The 23,650-nt window shown below is 43.6% G+C and overlaps 1 protein-coding gene across 1 annotated transcript in view; it reads left to right on the top strand.

Annotated features, from left to right (window-relative positions):
• STON1 (stonin 1) overlaps nucleotides 1–23,650 on the top strand; it is a 65,050-nt gene that overhangs the window by 26,280 nt on the left and 15,120 nt on the right. The window contains exon 3 of the mRNA XM_074011828.1: nucleotides 20,444–22,420. Within this exon, the coding sequence (XP_073867929.1) occupies nucleotides 20,491–22,420 (1,930 nt within the window). The 5' untranslated portion in view covers nucleotides 20,444–20,490. The remainder of the gene's footprint in view (nucleotides 1–20,443; nucleotides 22,421–23,650) is intronic.

The following is a 23,650-nucleotide window of genomic DNA, read 5'->3' as shown; positions in this document are numbered from 1 at the left end:
AGGCAGGAGAATCACTTGAACCCGGGAGGCGGAAGTGGCAGTGAGCCAAGATCGCGCCATTGCACTTCAAGCTTGGGTGACAAGAGTGAAACTCTGTCTCTAAAAAAAAAAAAAAACTTTCTCTGTTTAGACTATTGTTCAAGTTGTTACGTATTTATACACATATATATCAATGGAATTCCATGGAAGTAGAGAGGAATAGAAGCAAACATGCTGTTGTTATGTTATCTGTAATTCAGCAGTACTTGCCTGTGTCCACAGTGATGTGGACATTTCCAGGTGAGCATGATGGTCAGCAACAGCCTAGGACTGGCCATGGACAAACCAATATGCATTTGATTTTGTGACACACACACAATACTGCTAATCTCTGCTCAGTGATTTGTGGCCCAGTTTGGGCAGCCAGCGAAGAGATCTGCCATAGCTATGATCATAGTGTGTGTAATTGGATTTTGTATCTGCTTACTGGCGTGAATAAAGCCAGGTGGGAGAAATTTTTTTACACTGGTGTTAACTGGCACATGACCCAAATCAGCAGAAACATGAGCAGAGGGTATAGTGGCGAATGACTGGTTTGCTGCCTTATCTTTACTCAAGCAGATGTCCCTTCCCCATGAAGCCTTCCTTGCTCCTGAGCCAGGGCTGCGTGTGATACTGTTCATTCCTAACCTCCCAGTGCGCTTTAGCAGAGGAGGATGACCACATTTTATCTTTCATTTGTTGTTTTCTCTGGCCTTTCCTACCAGGTTATAAAAGCCTCGGGAGCAGGAATCTATACAGGTTGAGTATCCCTAATCCAAAATCTGAAATCTCGAAAGTTAGGACCTTTTTGATTGCTGACCTGAGGCTGAAAGGAAATGCTCCTTGGAGCACTTCAGATTTTGGATTTTCAGATTAGGGATGTGGAACTAGTAAGTGTAATACAAATATTTCAAAATCTGAAAACCTCTGAAATCTGAAACACTTCTGGTCCCAAGCATTGTAGATAAGGGATATTCAACCTGTAGTAACAGGAGCTTCTATTTAACATCTCTTCCATGTTCCTAGCATTTTACAGATGTTACTTTATTTAGTGTATGCAAGAACCCTTTAACATAACTGTCTTACTCCCTTGAGGTTGCTATAACAAAAAATAGCTTAGATTGAGTAGCTTATAAGAACAGAAATGTCTTGCTCACAATTCTGGAGGCTGGGAAGTCCAATATCAAGGCTCCAGTGGACTTGATGTCTGGTGGGGTCCTGTTCCTCACAGATGGCACCTTCTATGTGTTCTCAGATGGTGGAAGGGACGAACAAGCTCTCTGGGGCCTCTTTGATAAAGACACTAATTGTGTTCATAAGGGCAGAGCCCTTATGACCTAATCACCTCCCAAAAGGCCCACCTCTTGCTACTGTCACATTGGGGATTAAGTTTCAGCATATGAATTTTGGAGACATAAACATCCAGAGCATAGACATAACTAATGTTATCTTTGTTTCACACCTGAGAAGACAGAGGCTCAGGGAACTGAAGTAACTTGCTAGGCAGTGGCAGGGCTAGGATTCAAACACAAATCTCTCTAACTTCTAAGCCCTTTCCCTACCATACCACCAGGGAATTAGACCTCTGCGATTTCCATGGTGCTTAACTCAGAACCCAGCACTTAGGGGATGTGGTCTTTGCTGAATTAATAAGCCTGGGATGTGTGAGACAAGCATTTGTACCAACATTTCCCCAAGGCTTAGCATCCAAGGATAGAGATCCTGGGTGACTCTGCAGATGGTGGTCCTTCGCTTCTCATACAGGCCATTCCAATCTGAATGCAGCTTGTTTAGTGCGTGGGAAGGAATTACATTTTAGGGTATTAAATATCCTTTCTGGGCCATGTAGTTACCTGTCTCCTCTCAAAACACTAAAAGTAGTTACATAGTAATTGAGATAAATTACTTGACCAATTTTCATAGCAAAGTGATTGGTTTCACTTATCTCCCCACTGAACTGTTAAGACCTGAGGGAGATCCTTTTTATAGTTCTTTAAACTTCCAGGACTTTCTGCTTATCTTCAGGAAGGACAGGGGTGGGCCTGCAGGGGAGAGAAGGAGGAGATTTGAGTATTTAAAATGTGTGGTCTGAGCCAAACGCCCTTCAGCTAACTTTATCTCACATTATTTTTCCAGCTTCCTTTGAGAATTCAGAATCAAAATCCAGGCATCACCATCTAGTGACCACAGGGCCCTGCACCCCAGCCCAATCCTGGAGACCCCTTGGGGATAATGCCCTTTTTCATTTGTCTTTGAGTGCCCTGCCCTTTCCACTGAAGAGCCCACGGAACACAGATGCCAGCAGGCAGCCCTGAAAGCAAGCCTTGTTTGCAGGTCTTTGCCTGAACGAAGGCTGCTTGTCTGTCTCCTTCTGAAGGCCAGGGGTGGGCTACATTTTTTGGAGAGTAGGAAGCCCTGGGGTCCTCTTTGTGCTGCTCCTGAGAATAGAAGGTAGGTAGGGTATGAAGAGGCTGGGGCTGCCAGAAACCAGTCCACCCGGGAAACAACACAGCTCCACAGCTGCAGTGAGCACAGCTGCAGAAACCCAGGAGCTGGGTGAGAGGGTGGAGGGTAAGATCCAGGCCTCTGCCCTGGGCCGCAGCATCCATGCTGGGCAAGAAGGCCACGTGCTCCCTTGCTTCCAGACTGGCAGCCTGGCCTGCTTGAAATTGACCCCCACTCTATCCCCACCCACCTAATCAGCAAGCCCCAAAGTCTCCCCTTGTCTCTGCTCTCTGCTGTTCTTCAAGGGCCCATGAGGAAACTTTTCTGCCTCGGGGGCTCCTCCATCTCCTGGTTTCCCTTTAGCCTTTCTGGGTGTGTCTTACGTTCTCCTTTTCATTTCCTCCTCTTGTAAAATGTGTGGGGCTTTTCCCATTGTCTTGCATTCAGCTCTCACTTAGCCCTGAAAGACCTCCACTCTATACCTCGAGCCCTTGGTTTTCTCTCTGGGTACTGTCTCTTGTGTCTAGCTTCTTGGATGAGGCTTCCATGTGGATGTACCTCAGACCTGACCAATGTGCATAAAACCAGCTCCCTGTCCTGTCTCTCCTGTGGCTCCACTAGTCCAAGGGCCAGATGCCCCATTCTCCTTTGTTTTCTAGATTACATTTGGTGTCCAGGTCCTGTCAAGTCTTTAAAAATATTCTTTTATCTGCCCTTTCCCCCTTCCGATTTCCATCTTGGAAGTCAGTATGCTATAGGGCAAAGTGTAGAATGTAGGGCTATGGACAGGGTTCAACTCTGACAGCATCATTTTCTGATTGTGCGAACTTCAGGAAAATTGTCAAATAGAAGCCTCTGATACATTATCTACAAAGCAGACGCATGCAGAAGGGTGGACCCCAGCTCACTGACCTCCATGCTTTTGACATTTTGGGCTGGAAAATTCTTTGTTGTGGTGCTGCCCTGTGCATTGTAGAATGTTTAGCAGCATCTCTGGCCCCTACCTACTGGGCGCTAGTAGCATCCCCGACTCTTAGTTGTGACAAAGAAAAATGTCTCCAGACACTGCCAAATGTTTCCTTGGGAGTCAACTTGCTCCTGTTTGAGACCCACTGGTGCAGAGTAATACTAAGTCCTGGGTTGTGGGTAATGAATATGAACCCAGGTTTTCAGGTGTTCACCTTTCAGACGTCAGCCATTTGTATGAAGTGCCCACAATACTTTTTTTATTTTTTATTTCTTATTTTTGAGACAGAGTCTTACTCTCTCACCCAGGCTGGAGTGCGATGGTGCAATCTCGGCTCACTGTAACCTCCACCTCCCAGGTTCAAGTGATTCTTGTGCCTCAGCCTCCTGAGTATCTGGGATTACAGGCGTGCGCCACCATGCCCAGCTAATTTTGGTATTTTTAGTAGAGATGGGGTTTTACCATGTTGGTCAGACTTGTCTCTAACTCCTGACCTCAAGTAATCCACCCACCTTGGCCTCCCAAAGTGCTGGGATTACAGGTGTGAGCCACCGCACCCGGCCTCATGTTACTTTTGATTAGTCTTTTTCCCAGTTAGTTTTGACATCTCTAGGTGCTGTTCTGACTTGCTTGATTAAGTAGTTCCTTTCATTTTACACATTTTTCAATTTAGGATACACTAGGATTGAACCTCGATATTCTGTTGTTGGAGAATGAGAGACCAATTCAGAGTTGTACAGAAACCTCAGAACTCAGTGGGGACGCCTGCAGGCTTGGCACCGCCTTGCTGCTCAGGGCTCCCAGGCTTGTAGCAATGACGAATGCTGATTTGACCACCCTGCCCATACTTGTGACAAACATTTGTTTAAAGTGCCTACTATGCGGAATTTTACTAACATTAATTTCTTTGGTCCTTGTGAAGTAGGTGTTACTTATTTTCACTTTACAGGAGGAAATTGAGGCCAAAAGATACGAAGCAACACTGCCTCAGAGATACTAAGTAGAAGAACTGCCATGAGAGGTCAAGTGACTTTGGCATGAAAGCTGATGATGCTAAATCTCTGTGCTCTTCTGCCTTCTTGGGTTGAGCCTTTGCTGTGGCTAGAGCACAGAAGCCTACGAAGGAGCAGCTCCTTTTAATTGGGGTTCAGAAGTTGCCCATCTTGCCACCTATAGGTTCTGTGGGTGGAGAGCAGACCTATAGTCCAGACAGATGGCTGGTTGAGAACATGAGCCCCAGCACTGTGTCCAGCGCAGGGAAAGCCCCCATTAAGGGAGCTTCCTCCTTGATAACTTGGAGAAGACTTGGTTGAACAACACACTGGGTGCTCACTTTCCCCAGAGAGAACAGCCCAAGAGTTCAGTGCTACTTACTCAAATTGTAGATGAGACTGACTGACCTCGCCCTCTGTAGTGGGAAACTGAGGAGGGTTCCCAGAGGCCTGTGAAGGGCAGGTGACCAGTAGTGGCGACATGGTAAGGTTGAGTGGAGACAGACTGTGGCCCCATGGCCCTTGGCAGAGTGCACACTGGGCATCCTGCAGCATTGCAGAGACCCATTCCCATGGGAGATCCCCACCTTAGCCAGGAAAGGCCTGGGGCCTATGGGTGCAAGGCTTGAGAGTTGACAGTCAGAGGGGCTGTGACGAGAGCTGCCAGGTGTCACTCTCAATGTCCAGAGGATGCTCTGGGAAGAAAGCCCTCACATGTTTGCCAAGGTCAAAAGCAAGAGCTCATACCAGTCATGGTCTGTGTGGAAGCTCTTTGGTCTGCTGTCTGGGAAAGCAAAGGCAGGAACGTCCTCCTGTGAAGACTGCTGTGGCTTTTACTTGTCCTGAGTGATGCTAAGACCCTGCTAAGTGAAAGAAGCTGCTCTAGGCACAGAGCCAGTCCCCATGGTCATAGCAGATAGTGGGCAACAGACTACGAAAGGCCGAGGGGTCCAGAGGTCCAGAGGTAAAGGTGGACTGTGTGTTCCCTAGGCTCAGACTCTTGTATCTTCAGCATGCTCCTGATGGTTCTGAGGCAAACCCTCCATGTAGGTTTTTGTTGTTGTTTTTGAGACAGGGTCTCACTCTGTCATCCAGGCTGGAGTGCAGTGGTGTGATTTCAGCTCACTGCAGCCTCAACCTTCCAGGCTCAAGCAGTTCTCCCACTTCGGCCTCCCAAGTAGCTGGGACTACAGCCACATGCCACCATACCTGGCTAATTTTTTTTTTTTTTTTTTTTAACTTTTAATAGAGATGAGGTCTCACTATGTTGCCCAGGCTGGTCTTGAACTCCTGACTCAAGCGATTTACTCATTTCAGCCATTCAAAGTGCTGGGATTACACGTGTGAGCCACCGCGCCTGCCCTTCACATGGGTTCTTAAGGAAAATTACCTGTTTCTTCCTCCTCTTAGAGGCCTGTGACAGGCTCTGGGAAGGATTGCCATGAAGAGACCTGTAAACCCTTTCCGATAAGGATTTCTCAAAGGCATTTTACCATGGGTATTTTCTCCACAAACCTATTAACTTTTCTCCATTTTGAGAGATGGTATCTTCAAGAATGTCTTCAAGTTTGAGCTACTATCACAAAATACCATAGACCAGGTGGCTTATAAGCAACAGAGATTTATATCTCACAGTTCCGGAGGCTGAGGTCTAAGATCAGGATACTAGCATGGTTGGGTTCTGGTGAGGGTTGCAGATGGCTGATTTCTCAAACTCATTACGTCCTCACATAGACCGGGTGGCTTATAAGCAACAGAGATTTATTTCTCACAGTTCTGGAGGCTGAAGTCCAAGATCAGGGTACTAGCATGGTTGGGTTCTGGTGAGGGTTTCAGATGGCTGATTTCTCATTACATCCTCACATGGCAGAAAGAGAATGTGCTAGGTCCTCTGGCCTCTGCCTCTGCCGCCGCCGCCTCCTTCTTCTTCTTCTTCTTCTTCTTCTTCTTCTTCTTCTTCTTCTTCTTCTTCTTCCTCTTCCTCTTCTTCCTCTTCCTCCTCCTCCTCCTCCTCCTCCTCCTCCTCGTCTTCTTCTTTTTCTTTTTCTTCTTCTTTCTTTTTCTTCTTCTTTCTTCTTCTTTCTTTCTCTTCCTCCTCTTCCTCCTCTCCTTCTCCTTCTTCCCTTTTCTTCCTTTTTTTGCCTAGGCTGGAGTACAGTGGCACAATCTTGGCTCACTGCAACCTCTGCCTCCCAGGTCAAAGTGATTCTCCTGCCTCAGCCTCCCGAGTAGCTGGGATTACAGGCATGCATCACCATGCTGGGCTAATTTTTGTACTTTTTAGTAGAGACAGGATTTCACCATCTTGGGCAGGCTGCTCTCGAACTCCTGACCTCAGGTGATCTGCCCGCCTCAGCTTCCCAAATTGCTGGGATTATAGGCATGAGCCACCGTGCCCAGCCTGCCAGCTTCTTCTTATACAGATACTAATCCTATCCATGAGGGCTCTACACTCATGACCTCATTACCTTCTAAGGGCCCCGCCTCTAAATATCATCACGTTGGGATTTAGGTTTCAACATAGGAATTTTGTGGGGACACAAACATTAAGCCCATAACAAAGGAGGATCCCTGAGCAGGGAATTGGGCACAGGGATCTAAGACAGGGAATTGTATGATCAGATCCCCAGGGTAGAATAGAGGCTTGGTCATAAGTTAGGCAGAATGGAGACACAGTTCTAGAAAAGGATTCGTAGCAAGTTGTCTTGATGATAAACCAAGGTCCAGAGTTGGGCCTCTTTAACTTCCTCCTGACTGGAGAAAGCAGGTGTTCTAAAGGCTAGAGTAGGGACAGAGGAGGAGAAAGGAAAACTAACATATATCGAGTACTTTTATGAGGCAGTTTATGTATGAAGTAAAATTAATATTACCATTTTACTGATGAGGAAACTGTGGCTCAGTGACCTGCTTAGCAAATTTCTATAGCATCTATGGCAGTGACATGAATATGGTATGGATACATCATAGAAAAGTCATGATATTAAAGATAAAATTCTAAAATCTGAATATCCACCCAACTCCAAATCTTTTCTTTGTGCATGTAATGACCATTTTCTGGGACTAGCCAGTTTGGGTTGGATTCTGTTCATATTACTGTCAAAGATAAAAGCAGCTGGACATCAGTTAAAGTGCTGAGAATAGATTTTAATTGGTAATAACTATTGCAACAGGGAAAAGAGTCTAGCTTGAACCAAACTTAATTTCCACTTGTGCAGAGGTGACTGGGCATTTTATTTTTTATTTTTTTGAGATTGAGTTTCACTCTGTTGCCCAGGCTGGAGTGCAGTGGCACCATCTTGGCTCACCACAACCTCTGCCTCCCGGGTTCAAGTGATTCTCCTGCCTCACCCTCCCAAGTAGCTGGGATTGCAGGTGTCCACCACCATGCCTGGCTAATTTTTGTATTTTTAGTAGAGACAAGGTTTTACCATGTTGGTCAGGCTGGTCTCAATCTCCTGACCTCAGGTGATCCGCCCACCTCAGTCTCCCAAAGTGTTGGGATTACAGACATGAACTGCCACACCCAGCCTGTGACTGGGCATTTTAAAGAGTGAATGAGCTCAAGGGAGTTGGGGAAGTGAAAAATTACAAAAAGTGGGAAGGAGGGGTTGGTCCATGTGAAATCCATCTGGGTTTGCAAACTGGCATTTATCAAAGTTAGGCTCCTACCCTCCTACTGAGGCTGGAAGGCAGAGACCCTGTCTTCCTGCGTTGATTGAAACAAACATTGAATTCTTCAGGCAGCCTTGCGCTTTCGCAGGCAGGCACTTTAAGAGAGGCTGGTGTTGTAGTGGTGTGGCCTCGAGCCATTAGAAGCTATATTAGTGTTTGTTCAAGTTGTTACAGGCTGAGGTTGAAAGGCCTGCTCAAGAAGCAGGCTCCGAGCCTGGCTAGAATTTGGTCAAAGAGAGAATCCATGTCACTATTCTCTAAATTTAGGAAATGAACAGATTATGACAACAACGTAAAAAAAAAAAAAAAAAAGAAAAAAGAAAAAAAGCTGGCACCCAAATTCATGCTGGAAAAATGACGGTTAAAGGTCATAGGGAAGGGGCAGTGTTGGGGAATTGAGCTGGAACCAGCACTGACAATATTTGAAGGTATGGTTAGGTTTCGCTGTGGTTTAATATTTTACAAATGTTATTCCCTGTCACATAGCTGAACTAAATACCACACATGTTTGCGATAAAGCATTGTGAGCTGTAGAACATATGTGCTAATAATATGGTTCATGCAGCCTGTGGGCACTTCCCCCATGACCTAAGATGAAGGCGAGGCTTTTTAATTTTCCTCAAGGTATTGTGTTTTCTGATGGTTCCTTTTTGTTCCAAACTTTTGCTTTCCCCTTTAGAAGGAAATGGATTTTATTTTTATTTATTTATTTATTTTTGAGACGCAGTCTCACCCTGTCACCCAGACTGGAGTGCAATGGTGTGATCTCGGCTCACTGCAACCTCCGCCTCCCGAGTTCAAGCGATTCTCCTGCCTCAGCCTCCTGAGTAGCTAGAATTATAGGTGCCCTTCAATGTGCCTGGCTAATGTTTGTGTTTTTAGTAGAGATGGGGTTTCTCCTTGTTGGCCAGGCTGGTTTCGAACTCCTGACCTCAGGTGATCTGCCCGCCTGGGCCTCCCAAAGTGCTGAGATTACAGGCGTGAGCCACTGTACCTGGCCAGGAATGATATTTGAAATACTGTCATAGCAAGCCCTTAAGAAAATGCTTCACAGCTGCATATTTACACACTGGCTTGTCCCTGACTGGCTTTGTCTCCAGGATGTACAGTTGTTTCTGGAATGCACAGTAGCTGGATTGCAGCCCTCCAATCATGCAAAAACAGACTGAGGGTTTGGAAATGCTGCTCCAGTCTGGTTACAATGTTGCTCTTGAGGAGTCTGGCGCTATAGGGAGTCTGAGAATTCCTTATTTGAGAAACAGCCAATGGAACCACACAGACACACTGACATTAAGACATTCTTTCTCTAGATTATGCAGCATTATTACAGAGCAAAGAGAAGCCACAGGCATGAAGTACTCAATTCAGCCCTCTGCTGAAGGACAGGGTGTTCCTGAGGCTTAAGTAGGAACTGGCCCAACAGGGACAGTTTGGTTGGGCTGATACCCGGAGGCTACTGAGAGGTGTTGATGCCTTCCTGAGCTCTGCTGAATACCTCCCCAGCATCAGTCCTCCCCCGACATCTGGCAGAAACAGCGGAGCCAGACACTAGGGACCACACTGGAGGGTGCTCTTCCCCACAGATGCATACTAAAGTGGGGACAAAGTCTTCAGCTGCAAATGACCTGGATTGCTGCTTCACCTATCACATGCATCTAATCTGACTTCAACAATCTACAGGAGAAGGCAGAACTTCATATTTGCATTTTATTTGAGTGGTTTATGAAGAAGAGTAGAGGAAAACTGCAAAGAATGGCAGAAGTAGACCCTTGAGGATGGAGGAGAGTAGGGGGTGATGGTGTGGGAGGGATGGACTTTGCAGGGAGTTACACAAAGTTTGGAAAATTACACAGAATACCAGAATCACCACTAAAAGAGAGGCGGGGCACCTAAATATATTTATTAGACAACAATTCTAAGGAATTGGTCATCACTAAGGGTGGGACAGCCAGTTGATGCAGTCAAGAAGGGGCAGGAAATAGGGCGAGCTGAGTTATGAAAGCCATTCTCAGAAATGACCCAAATTTATACTGAGCTGTTGTTCTTGAGCAACCTTGGGGAAAATTATCACAGAGTCTGCTTTTCCCACAGCCTGATGTCCAAGGGGCAGATACATGTGGTGGGCTTGCTGGAGAAATAGGCTCTTCTCAGGTGAGAACAGCATCCTTCCAATGTAGAGCTCCCGGCTCCAGGAAGTGGTGGTGGCTCTGCCCTGGTGCTGTTTCATTAGTAAAGGGTGGAGTGGTGGAAAGTGCAGAAAAGCCAGGACCCCTGATACCAGCAAGGCATTGGATCTCTCTGGATCTCCAGGGTGATGGACCTGGTCACAGTCTAGGTTCTACGTCTTACTGGTCGGGCAACTTTAGGCAAGTAACTTAACTTCTTTGAACTTATTTTCCTCTTCTACAAAATAATGATAATATTGCTTCATGAGATTGTGAGTATTAAATGAGATCATGCATATATAGCCTACAGCCCTGAGCACACCATGAACACATAGTTATTTGATAAATGTTTGTTAGTGTGGTTAATTGAACAGAATGCCTTCAATGTCTTCCTAACCCTAAAATCCAGTGATTCTTTGAACTGGGGAGAGCAGTAGAGAGATTTAATTTGTGGAAAAACGAAAAAACCATTTAAAATTATTCAATCAGAAATGTATTAAGCTTTGTGTATTTGTGTCAGGCATTTGTCGACAGTGTGGAAAATGTCTTATCCAGTGATTCTTTGAACTGGGGAGGGAAGTAGACAGATTTAATTTGTGGGAAAGTGCAAACACCATTTAAAATTATTCAATCAGAAATGTATTAAGCTTTTTGTATTTGTGTCAGACATTTGTAGACAGTACGGAAAATGTCTTAATAAATGAGACATGCTCTTTCCTTGAAAAAGCTTCAGTCTGATTCTCAAAGAATATATTAATTTTTTCCTATGATAGCTTGAAAGATTTTATCTTTAAATTCCTTTTTGTGAGATTGTTTTTCCATACCAGTGCTTCTTATTTATAGGGCTTGTTGCAAGTAATTTGCAATATTATTACAGGTTGAGTATCCCTTACACCAAATGCTTAGACCAGAAGTGTTTTAAATTTTTTTGGATTTTGGAATATTTGCATCCCCAAATCTAAAATGCTGCAGTCAGCTTTTCCTTTGAGTGTCATGTTGGCATTCAAAACATTTTGAATTTTGGAGCATTTCAGATTTTGGGTTTTTGAATTAGGGATAATCAATTTGTAATAATATTTAAGGTATTGCTGTTTGTGAAAGATGTGTTTTTAAACGATTTAGAGTCAATTCATGATAATCTCCATAATACTCTTACAAGAATTCCAGGCTGGGCATGGTGGCTCATGCCTGTAATCCCAGCACTTTGGGAGGCAGAGGCAGGCAGATCACTCGAGGTCAGGAGTTTGAGGCCAGCCTGGCCAACATGGCGAAACCCCGTCTCTACTAAAAATACAAAAATTAGCAGGGCGTGGTGGTGTGCATCTGTAATCTCAGCTACTTGGGAGGCTGAGGCAGGAGAATCACTTGAACCCGGGAGGTAGAAGTTGCAGTGAACTGAGATTGCACCACTGCACTCCAGCCTGGGTGACAGAGTGAGGCTCAGTCTCAAATAAAAAAAAAAATAATAATAATTCCAATATGATTTCTTAAGTGGGAGAAAGGGGTGGAGTGTACGAACTATATGCGAATGCAGCCTTTGTTCATGCTTCGTGTGAACCCTCCTATCACCACTTAAAATGGTAGGGACAATGAATTAGTTCAGGGCTTCCCTAAATATGGGGAATGCTAAATTCCAGGTACATCCAAGAGCACGTGCTAGGCTTTTGAATGACATTTGTCTCACATGTTGAGGTCTAAGGTTGCAAACCATTGTTTCCTAGATCCTTGGTATTCCTGGTGTGAATAGGCATGTGTGTCTTCTTTTAATTTCTTCTTGAGTTCAGTACTTTGAAAACAGGCAGCTGAAGAAAATGTCTAATAGTCTAAAGAGGAAGCAAACACTTTCCTAGAAACCTTTGAACCTCCAAAATGGTTTTCTAGAAATTCTCGCCATAATACATTCTCCTTTTCTTTCTGGGCTTCATTCAGAGTCTTGATGTCTTGGGCTGTCTCTAAGTTTTTTTTTTTTTTCCTTTACCCAGACAGAGTATTGCTCTGTCCCCTAGGCTGGAGTGTAGTGGAGTGATCTTGGCTCACTGCAACCTCCACCTCATGGGCTTGAGCGATTCTCCTGCCTCAGCCTCCTGAGTAGCTGCGAGGAGCAACACCACACCCAGCTCATTTTTGTATTTTTGGTAGAGACAGGGTTTTGCCATGTTGGCCAGGCTGGTCTTGAACTCCTGGCCTCAAGTGATCTGCCTGCCTCGGCCTTCCAAAGTGCTGGGATTACAGGCATGAGCCACCGTGACTGGCCTTGTCTCTGAATTTTGTGTGCAATTGTCCTCTAGGAATTTGCAGGGTATTCCAGATTGAAAACAGACCTTTGAAAAGTATGGGGCATGCAGGCTGGGATGGAGTCCACAGCTGAGGGAAAAGCCAAGGACTCAGAAGAGAGGAATCTTTGCTTCAGAGGAACGCAGCTGGGGACTTGGTGCCAGGAGTCCTTGGTTCCCAGCTCTGCACTAACTGGATTTGAGACTTTGGGGAAAGTGCCCAGATGCTGTGGTCTGCTCTGGATTGTCATGCAGTTTAAATGAGATGTTGCCTGTGCAGGGCTTTCTGGGAGGAACAGTTACATATCTAGACCAACCCTACTTGTAATGCAGGAACAGAACAAAACAAAACTGAAGTTACATAGATGCTGCCACTTGAATACTCTTGGATTACAATGTCTCAAAGTGCATAGGGTAAAGTAGCAGATGACTGAGGAAAATGCATCTAAACTTCTCTGAGCCTTCTTATCTCTCAGAGACCCAATAGGCTTCTAACAGACCAAGGCCCTGGACAGGGTGTGGCCCCCTTTCCTACGAGAGGATTAGGAGGGAAGGAAAGGGAAGGAAGGTGATGCATGGAATTGATCTTAGTTGTTGACTTTGTGCCAACTGGCTGGTGAGTTTTGAGACCAGAAGAGAAAGATGAAGGCATAGAGAAGGAGGAGGTGAAAGAGGTGAGAGAAATGGAAGCAAGTGTAAAAAGGATTGATAGGCTGGGTGCAATGGCTCATGCCTGTAATCCCAGTACTTGGGAGACTGAGGTGGGTGGATCACCTGAGGTCAGGAGTTTGAGACCAGCCTGGCCAACATGGCGAAACCCTGTCTCTACTAAAAGTACAAAAATTAGCCTGGCGCGGTGGCAGGTACCTGTAATCCCAGCTACTTAGGGGGTTGAGACAGGAGAATCACTAGAACCCGGGAGGTGGATGTTGCGGTGAGCCAAGATCGTGCTACTACACTCCAGCCTGGGTGACAGAGGAAGATTCTGTCTTGGGGAAAAACAAAAAGGATTGATAAAGGAAGATAGCAAGAGATTGAAGAGGGGAGGAAGAGGAGCACAGTGGGAAATAGGCCTCCCCTCCACAATGGGGAATCAGAGCTGCTGACTCCAGAATAGTATCAAACTTCTAGGATAAAGGTTTGGGTTCCTATTGGGTGTCATGTGAAGTTCCAAACATTTGGTTGAATAAAACTCACATCACATTTGCTGACTGCTTCCTTTGGAAGAATCCTGGACAGGGGTGAAATGTGGACAGTGAGGGGTTAGGAGTGCACTTTGCATAGATCTGGGGTTCAAGTTAGGAGATTTTTGTGTAAGGTTTGCTTTAAAAAAATTCAGGACTGCTTACAAAGTAATGGGCTTGATTTCTTTTGTCTTGCTTATGGAAATCAGTTTATTTGTCTCATAATAAGCAAAAACTGAAGAAACCAACACCACTGTTGCTAATTTTGAAGCTACAAGGAAAACTGATGAGGTAAAATTTTTGGCATACATCAGAATCTTATTTGGTCTGAAATGGAATTATTTCCTCTTTTTCTTTTCTTTTTAATAAACCCAACTAAAGTAAATATTTTCCTGAGCTGTCATCCCATAGGAGGAGTTATTTTGGCTGGATGCCTTCTGAAGAGGGTGAGAAATAGTGCTGCTGATTTCCCACCTCTGAGCCTCCTGGTGCGTCCCAACGAAGCCCTGCTCTCCCTGCTCTGAGGGAAGGTGCTTCACAGCAACTTCAGCCTGAGGGCAGTTGACAGTGAAATGGCCTCCAGAGAGCCAGCAGCCTGGGCTGCCCTCCGCTGTGTGTTTTTGTGCCCTCAGGAATGTGTGGATGCAGCAAATGACAACAGTGAGTGCTCTGTCCCTAGCGGAGCCCCAGGCCCTCTCACTCTTTATGTTGGCTGTTTTCCAAGGTTGAATGATTGCATTGGTGGAAGCTTCATTATCCACAAGGGGAGGCAAGACAGTGGGCTGGAGAGAGAAAAATAGGCCTTTCCCAAGGGCATGATTCCAGCAGGGTTTGCATTTTTACATCAGTAGATCTCAGGGAGTTTCATTTTCTGTCAGTTTGGACGTTAGCGCTATCCTAGCTACTTGGGAGGCTGAGGCAGGAGGATCACTTGAGCCCAGGTATTTGAGACCAGCCTGGGAAACATAGCAAGGTCCCACCTCTGAAAAATAAATAAATAAATATCCCAGCACTAAAGCCCATGTATTTAGTGGTAATACAATTTCTGCTTTTGACAAAATTTTCCACTGGATGTCAACTACCATAGCATCACTTTGCAGTTGGAAAGGACCACAGAGCTCATTCTAGTGTAATCACTGAATGTCTGGAGAGGCTGTGCACACAGCTAGTGAGTGACAGAGCAGTGCCTAGAATTTGGGTTATCCAAGCCCCACATCAGTGTTGTGGTCCTTACACTTCATTCCCTCTGGTGTCATTAGATTAATTTCAGTAATTTGTTGTATCAGGTTGAGCTGAAGTGACCTGTATTAAAATCCTGTTTTTTCTCACACCTAGGTGTATACTCAAGAGAAATGATCACACGAAACTTATACACAAATATTCAGAGCAGCATTATTCAAAATAGCTAAAAAGTGGACACAAACCAAATGTCTATCAACTGATAAATGGATAAACAAAGTGTGATATTTCCATGCAATGAACTACTATTCAGCCTTAAAAAGGAAGGAAGCAGTGACATATGCTACAACATGGATGACCTTGGAAACATGCTAGGTTAAAGAAGCCAGACACAAAAGCCATGTGCTGTATGATTCAATTTATATGAAGTGTCTTGAATAGGCAAATGCACAGAGACAGAAAGTAGTTTAGTGGTTTCCAGGGCCTGTGGGAAGGGGAGTATGTGGAGTGACTACTAATAAGTATACAAGGTTTATTATTGGGATGAAAAGAATGTTGTGGAATTTGGCCAGGCACAGTGGTGCACGCCTGTAATCCCAGCACTTTGGGAGGCTGAGGCAGGTGGATCAATTGAGGTTAGGAGTTCAAGATCAGCCTGGCAAACATGGCGAAACCCCATTTCTACTAAAAATACAAAAATTAGCCAGGTGTGGTGCTGTGTGCCTGTAATCCCAGCTACTTGGGAGACTGAGGCAGGAGAATCAATTGAACCCGGGAGGCAGAGGTTGCAGTGAGTCGAGATCGTGCCACTGCACTCCAGCCTGAGCGACAGAGCGAGACTCCATCTCAAAAAAAAAAAAAAAAAAAAGAATGTTGTGGAATTTGATAGTTGTGATGGTTGCACAATTCTGTTAACATACTAAAAGCCACTGAATTGACACTTTTTTTTAAAAGGGTGAATTCATGGTATAGGAATTATATCTCAATAAAACTGTTATTTAAAAAATTCTGGCTCTACCTCTTACTGGCTGGGCGACTTTAGGCAATGAACCTGAAGCCAAGGCATCTCGGCTATGAAACAGGAATAATAATACACTTTACAGGGTGTTTTTGATAAATGAGATTGTGAATTTGAAAATGCTTCTAAACTGTAAACCTCACATATTTTTGGACTGTCAGCGGGTTATAAGTTCATTATAAATTGGATTTTTAATCTTCTCCTCCTGTGTTTTTCACAATACTAACAAGGTCTGGGTACATAGTGATCACTCAGATAAAGATTTATTGAGTTGATTCAAATGTATTCCAGTTTTATTCAATTGTGGCAAATGAAACTACGTAACAGGAGATCTACTCTCTTAAAAGTTTTTAAGTGTACAAAACAGTATTATGAACGATATGCACATTGTTGTACAGCAAATCTCTAGAACTTTTTCATCTTACGTAACTGAAACTATATCCACTGAACAACATCCTATTTTTACTTTCTCCCAGTTCCTGGCAACTACCGTTTTACTTTCTGCTGTATGAGTTTGACTACTTTACATACTTTGTATAAGAGGAGTCATGTAGGATTTGTCCTTCTGTGATGGGCTCACTGCACTTAGCATAATGTGCTGAAGGTTCAACTATGTTGTAGCCTGTGTCAGAATTTTCTTCCTTTTAATGCTGAGTCATATTCTCTTGTATGAATATACTGCATTTTCTTTACGCATCCTTCCATCGATGAACATTTAGGTGGTTTCCATCTGTTGACTATTGTAAATAATGATGTAGTGAATATGAGAGTGCAAATATTTTTTCACGACCTTGTTTTCAATTTTTTGAATAAATACCCAGAAGTGGGATTGCTGGATCATACGGTAGTTCTATTTTTAATTTTTTTTTTTTTTTTTTGAGATGGAGTTTTGCTCTTGTTGCCCAGGCTGGAGTGCAATGGCGTGATATTCCATTCACTGCAATCTCCGCCTCCTAGGTTCAAGCGATTCTCATGCCTCAGCCTCCCAAGTAGCTGAGATTACAGGTGCCCGCCACCATGCCCGGCTAATTTTGTATTTTTAGTAGAGACAGGATTTCACCATGTTGGCCAGGCTGGTCTCGAACTCCTAGTCTTAGGTGATCAACCTGTCTCAGCCTCCCAAAGTGCTGGGATTAGAGGTGTGAGCCTCCAAAGCTGGCCCTATTTTTAATTTTTTGAGGGCCTTCCATATTATTCCTCATAGTGGCTGCACCACTTTACATTCGCAGCAACAATGCACAAGGGTTCCGATTTCTTACATCCTTGCCAAGATTCGTTGTTTTCCTTTTTTTTTTTTTTTTTTTTTTGAGACAGAGTCACACTGTGTCTCCTAGGCTGGAGTGCAGTGGGATCTCGGCTCACTGCAACCTCTGCCTCCTGGGTTCAAGTGATTCTAATGCCTCAGCCTCCTGAGTAGCTGGGATTTTGGGCACCCGCCACCACACCCAGCTAATTTTTGTATTTTTAGTGGAGATGAGTTTTCACCATGTTGACCAACTGGTCTTGAACTCCTGACCTCAAGCGATCCTCCTGCCTCAGCTTCCCAAAGTGCTGGGATTACAGGCGTGAGCCACTGTGGTTGGCCATGTTATCATTAAAAAAAAAAAAAAAAAGAAAAAAGAAAATAATGACCATTCTAGAAGGTATGAGGTGATACCTCATTGTAGTTTTGATCTGCATTTTCCTGATGATTAGTAATGTTGAGCATCTTTTCATATACTTTCTGGCCATTTGTATGTCTTTTTTGGAGACATGTCTATTCAAGTACTTTTGCCAATTACTAAATTGCATTATTTATTTTCTTGCTGTTGAGTTTATTGAGTTCCTTATATGTTCTGGGTATTAATTCCTTACAAGCAATACCGCTTGCAAATATTTTCTCCATTCTTTATGTTACCATTTTTACTCTGTTGATTGTTTCCTTTGCTGTGCAGAGTTTTAAGTTTAATGGTGTCTCACTTTTCTGTTTTTGCTTTTGTTGCCTATGCTTTACTGTCATATCCAAAGAATCATTGCCAAGACCAATATTATGAAGATTTTCCTCTGCGTTTTGTTCTAAGAGTTTTATAGTTTTCACCGGACGCAGTGGCTCATCCCTGTAATCCCAGCACTTTGGGAGGCCAAGGCGGGCAGATCGCGAGGTCAGGAGTTTGAGACCAGCCTGACCAACATGAGGAAACCCCGTCTCTACTGAAAATACAAAAATTAGCTGGGCGTGGTGGTGCATGCCTGTAATCCCAGCTACTCAGGAGGCTGAGGCAGGAGAATCGATTGAACCAGGGAGGCGGAGGTTGCAGTGAGTTGAGATCCGACCACTGCATTCCAGCCTGAGTGACAGAGCGAGACTCCCATCTCAAAACAAAAACAACAACAACAGCAACAAAAAACAAGAAACAAACAAAACCCCAGAGTTTTATAGTTTCAAGTCTTATGTTTAAATCTTTTATCTTTGTTTTTGAAACGGAGTTTCACTGTGTTGCCCAGGCTGAAGTGCAGTGACACAATCTTGGCTCACTGCAACCTCTGCCTCCCAGGTTCAAGAAATTCCCCTGCCTTAGCCTCCTGAGTAGCTGGGATTACAGTTGCATGCCACCAGGCCTGGCTAAATTTTTTGTATTTTTAGTAGAGATGGGGTTTCACCATGTTGGCCAGGCTGGTCTTGGACTCCTGACCTCAGGTGATCCACCCACCGTGGTCTCCCAAAGTGCTGGGATTATAGTCGTGAACCACTGTGCCTGGCCTTAATTCTTCTTCTTCCAACGTGGCTGAGGGAAGCCAAAAGATTGGACATCTCTGGTGTAAGATTACAGTTTAGTTTCACTCTTTTGCATGTGGATATCAAGTTTTTTCAACATCATTTTTTTTTGTTTTGAGAGAAAGTTTCTCTCTTGTTGCCCAGACTGGAGAGGAATGATGCAGTCTCTGCTCACTGAAACCTCCGCCTCCCAGGCTCAAGCAATTCTCCTGCCTCAGCCTCCTGAGTAGCTGGGATTACAAGCATGCACCACCACACCCAGCTAATTTTTTGTATTTTCGGTAGAGACAGGGTTTCTCCATGTTGGCCAGGCTGGTCTCGATCTCCTGACCTCAGGTGATCTGCTCTCTTCAGCCTCCCAAAATGCTGGGATTATAGATGTGAGCCACTGCACCCAGCCCTCTTTCTTCTTCTTCTTTTTTTTTTTCTCTGAGATGGAGTCTCGCTCTATTGCCCAGGCTGGAGTGCAGTGGCACATTTTGGCTATAAAATTCCCTCTGAGTACTGCTTTTGCTGCATCCCATAAATTTTGGTGTGCCATGTTTTCATTTTCATTTGTCTCAAGATATTTTCTAATTTCCTTTTTTATTTCTTCTTTGATCCATTGGTTGTTCAAGAGTATGCTAATTTTCAAATATTTGTGAATTTTTTAGTTTTCCTTCTATTATTAATTTCTGGTTTTATTCCATTGTGGTTAGAAAAAATGTTTGTGTGATTTCAGTCTTCTCACATTTGTTAAGATTTGTTTTGTAACCAAACATGTGATCTGCTTTGGAGAATATTCTGTGTGTGCTTGAGAAGAATATGTGTTCTGCTGCTGTTAGGTGGAATGTTCTGTATTGGTCTGGCAGTTTAGTTTAGTTTATAGTGTTCAAGTCTATTGTTTCTTTAGTAGTCTTCTGTCTGGATGTTCTGTGTATTGTTTAAAGTATGGTGTTGAAATCTCCAATTATTAATGAGTGGCTATCTGTTTCTCCCTTCAATTCTATTAATGCTTGCTTCATATATTTGGATGCTCTGATGTTGGATATATAAATATACATATATTTTGAGATGGAGTTTCACTCCGTCACCCAGGCTGGAGTGCGGTGGCATTTTCTCAGCTCACTGCGACATCTGCCTCCCAGGTTCAAGTGATTCTCCTGCCTCAGCCTCCTGAGTAGCTGGGAATACAGGTGACCACCACCATGCTTGGCTAATTTTTGTATTTTTTTTATAGAGACAGGGTTTTCCTATATTGGCCAGACTCGTCTTGAACTGCTGACCTCAGGTGACCCGCTTGCTTCGGCCCCCCGAAGTGCTGGAATTACAGTTATGAGCCACTATTCCCAGCTGGGTTAATATATATTTATAATTGTTATGTCTTCCTAGTGAATTGACTCTTTTATCATTATATAATGTCCTTCTTTGTCTCCTATGATAGTTTTTGACTTAAAGTTTATTTTGCTTAAGTATGGCTACTCCTGCTCTCTCTTAGATAACATTTGCGTGGAATATCTTTTTTTATCCTTTCGCTTTCAGCATATGTGTGTCCTTAAATCTAAAGTGAGTCCCTTATAGACAGCATATAGTTGGATCATGGTTTTTTTTTTTTTTAAATCCACTTAACCACCAACAGAATTATAATTTTTAAGCATTTCTTTGAACTTGGTTAATCTGTAAATCTGGGTGCTTTTACATCCAAATATTTATCAGAACTAAAGACCTTTAGTAATGATTCCCCCCTTCATTTTGTATGCCTATTTTCTCTTTATTTTATTTTTTTTTAACAGAGACAACCTATTTGATTTCTTGACAAGACCACGATCTGATCCCAAAGATGTGCTCCACAAACCCAGGCAACTGGGTCACCTTTGATGATGATCCTGCTTTCCAATCTTCTCAAAAGTCAAAGAATTTTCCTCTGGAGAATCAAGGTGTCTGTAGACCAAATGGACTGAAGCTGAACCTTCCTGGCCTCAAGGAATTTCCCAGTGGATCTTCTTCCACCAGCAGCACCCCTCTCTCCTCCCCCATTGTAGACTTTTATTTCAGTCCAGGACCTCCAAGTAACTCTCCTCTTTCTACACCTACCAAAGACTTCCCAGGTTTTCCTGGCATCCCCAAAGCAGGGACTCATGTGCTTTATCCTATTCCAGAATCATCTTCAGACAGCCCACTCACAATATCAGGAGGAGAATCTTCCTTACTGACTACCGGACCAACATGTTCATCCCATGCCTTGTTGCCCAGTGACCACTCATGTACACATCCAGCTCCCAAAGTAGGTCTTCCAGATGAAGTTAACCCTCACCAGGCTGAAAGCCTGGGATTCCAAAGTGATGATCTCCCCCAGTTTCCGTATTTTCAGGAGGACTGTGCTTTTTCAAGTCCATTTTGGAAAGATGAAGGCAGTGATTCCCAGTTCACCCTTGACCCACCAGGAAGCAAAAAGATGTTCTCATCAAGAGACAAGGAGATGCCTAATGATCAAAAAAGCCTAAATAAGTGTTCACTCAACTATATCTGTGAGAAGCTTGAGCATCTCCAGTCAGCTGAGAACCAAGACTCACTTAGAAGTTTGTCTATGCACTGTCTATGTGCTGAAGAGAATGCCCCTTCCTTTGTCCCTCATGCACTCTTCAGGAGTCAGCCAGAAGCTGGATGGTCTTTCATGCTGAGAATTCCTGAGAAGAAGAATATGATGTCTTCCCGGCAATGGGGACCAATTTTTCTGAACGTTTTGCCTGGAGGAATTTTGCAGATGTATTATGAGCAGGGATTAGAAAAACCTTTTAAAGAGATACAGCTTGATCCATATTGTAGGCTTTCTGAACCCAAGGTTGAGAACTTCAGTGTAGCAGGAAAAATCCATACTGTGAAGATTGAACATGTGTCTTACACAGAAAAAAGGAAATACCATTCTAAGACAGAAGTAGTTCATGAACCAGACATAGAGCAGATGCTGAAGTTGGGGTCCACATCGTACCATGACTTCCTTGACTTTCTGACTACTGTGGAGGAGGAGCTGATGAAGTTGCCAGCTGTTTCAAAACCAAAAAAGAACTATGAGGAGCAAGAAATTTCCTTAGAAATTGTGGACAACTTTTGGGGTAAAGTCACAAAAGAAGGGAAATTGGTTGAAAGTGCTGTGATAACTCAAATTTATTGCCTCTGCTTTGTGAATGGGAACCTGGAATGCTTTTTAACCTTGAATGACCTTGAGCTGCCGAAGCGAGATGAATCCTATTTTGAGAAGGACTCAGAAAAAAAAGGGATCAATATTCTTGACTATCATTTTCATAAGTGTGTGAAAGTACAAGAATTTGAGCAATCAAGAATCATTAAGTTTGTGCCTCTGGATGCCTGCCGGTGTGAGCTGATGCGTTTCAAGACTTTGTATAACGGGGATGATCTTCCGTTTTCCTTGAAGTCTGTAGTGGTTGTCCAGGGAGCATATGTGGAACTTCAGGCTTTTGTCAACATGGCCCCATTGGCGCAGAGGTCATCACATGCTGGTTCCTTAAGGTCCTGTGACAATATAATGATACACTTTCCTGTCCCATCGCAGTGGATCAAGGCCCTTTGGACCATGAACCTCCAGAGGCAGAAGTCTCTGAAAGCCAAAATGAACCGCCGGGCCTGTCTGGGGAGTTTACATGAACTTGAATCTGAACCTGTCATTCAAGTCACTGTGGGGTCAGCAAAATATGAGAGTGCCTACCAGGCAGTGGTATGGAAGATAGATCGGCTTCCAGACAAAAATTCAAGTAAATATTCAATACCCCAAGTTTATTTTCATGGGAAATAGCTTAAATATTCTCACCTTCCTCTTTGGATTGAAACCAGATAGAGACAGATGGCAATTTGTCAGCTGAGGCCACGCTTTGGGGTGGGAGATGGAACATTTAGCTCAAGAGCTGGTTTATTTGTTTCCTTTTGCACCTATTCCTACCAGATAAGTTTAACTGTTTAACATTTTTTTAATGTCATATGAAATACCATGCTAGGCTAGGAATTTGTTGCAGATGGTGGCACTAAGAGAAAATTCGTTGATATCCATGGTTGAGATTAACTCATCAACTTCAAATGTTAAAAATGTTTCTAATATAGCTGAGATTCCCTAATTAATCTTTAAAGATCTATCATCCATGAATATACCTGAACTTTTTTGCATTCTCAGCCAATACCACTTCTTCCTTAGGTTTACTCCCTGCTCTTTGAAATAAGACTGCTTTCCTTTTTACCCAAATTGATTTTTGTTGACTGAATTCACCCATTTGGCCATCTCAACTAGTATTGTTTTTGTTTTTGACATGGGATCTCACTCTGTTATCCAGACTGGAGTGCAGTGGCACGATCATGGCTCACTGCAGCCTCTACTTCCCAGGCTCGAGTGATCTTCCTGCCTCAGCCTCCTCAGTACCTGGGACTACAGATGCATACCGTCATGCCTGGCTAATATTTTGTTTTTTAGTAGAGGCAGGGTCTCCCGATGTTGCCCAGGCTGGTCTTGAATTCCTGGGCTCGAGGGATCCTCCCACGTTCGCCTCCCAAAATGCTAGGATTACAGGTGTGAGCCACCTCATCTGGCCTCAACTGGTTGTTTTAAAAGAATGAGGTGGACATATTTGAGTGTTAAAAATTCAGTTAATTTTTAAAATTTTGTAAAGAAAAAATTATCTAGAAGTCAGAACTTGAAAAGACAGTTATAGTACCACATTTATTTTGGAGTAGTAAGTTAGTAGTGGGCATAATACAATAAAGTCAAAAACCAAATTTTAACATTAGAGCTCTTCCCTATTTAGTTGAAGTTTTTTGTTTTTTTTTGTTGTTGTTGTTTTTTCTTTTCCCCTAGCAGAGCACTGGTCACTGGTCTCTAGAGTTAAACTGGGGGCAGAGTTGGGTGACCTGAGTTGATGCATTCATCCTTCTATCCATCCATCCATCCATCCATCCATCCATTGATCCAAATTGTTTTTTCTTTTTCTTTTCTTTTT

The sequence above is a fragment of the Macaca fascicularis genome, chromosome 13 (assembly GCF_037993035.2).
Source record: "Macaca fascicularis isolate 582-1 chromosome 13, T2T-MFA8v1.1".
Lineage (NCBI taxonomy): Eukaryota > Metazoa > Chordata > Mammalia > Primates > Cercopithecidae > Macaca > Macaca fascicularis.
Note: the sequence above shows the minus strand (reverse complement) of the source record. Positions and strands in the feature narration are given on the sequence as shown.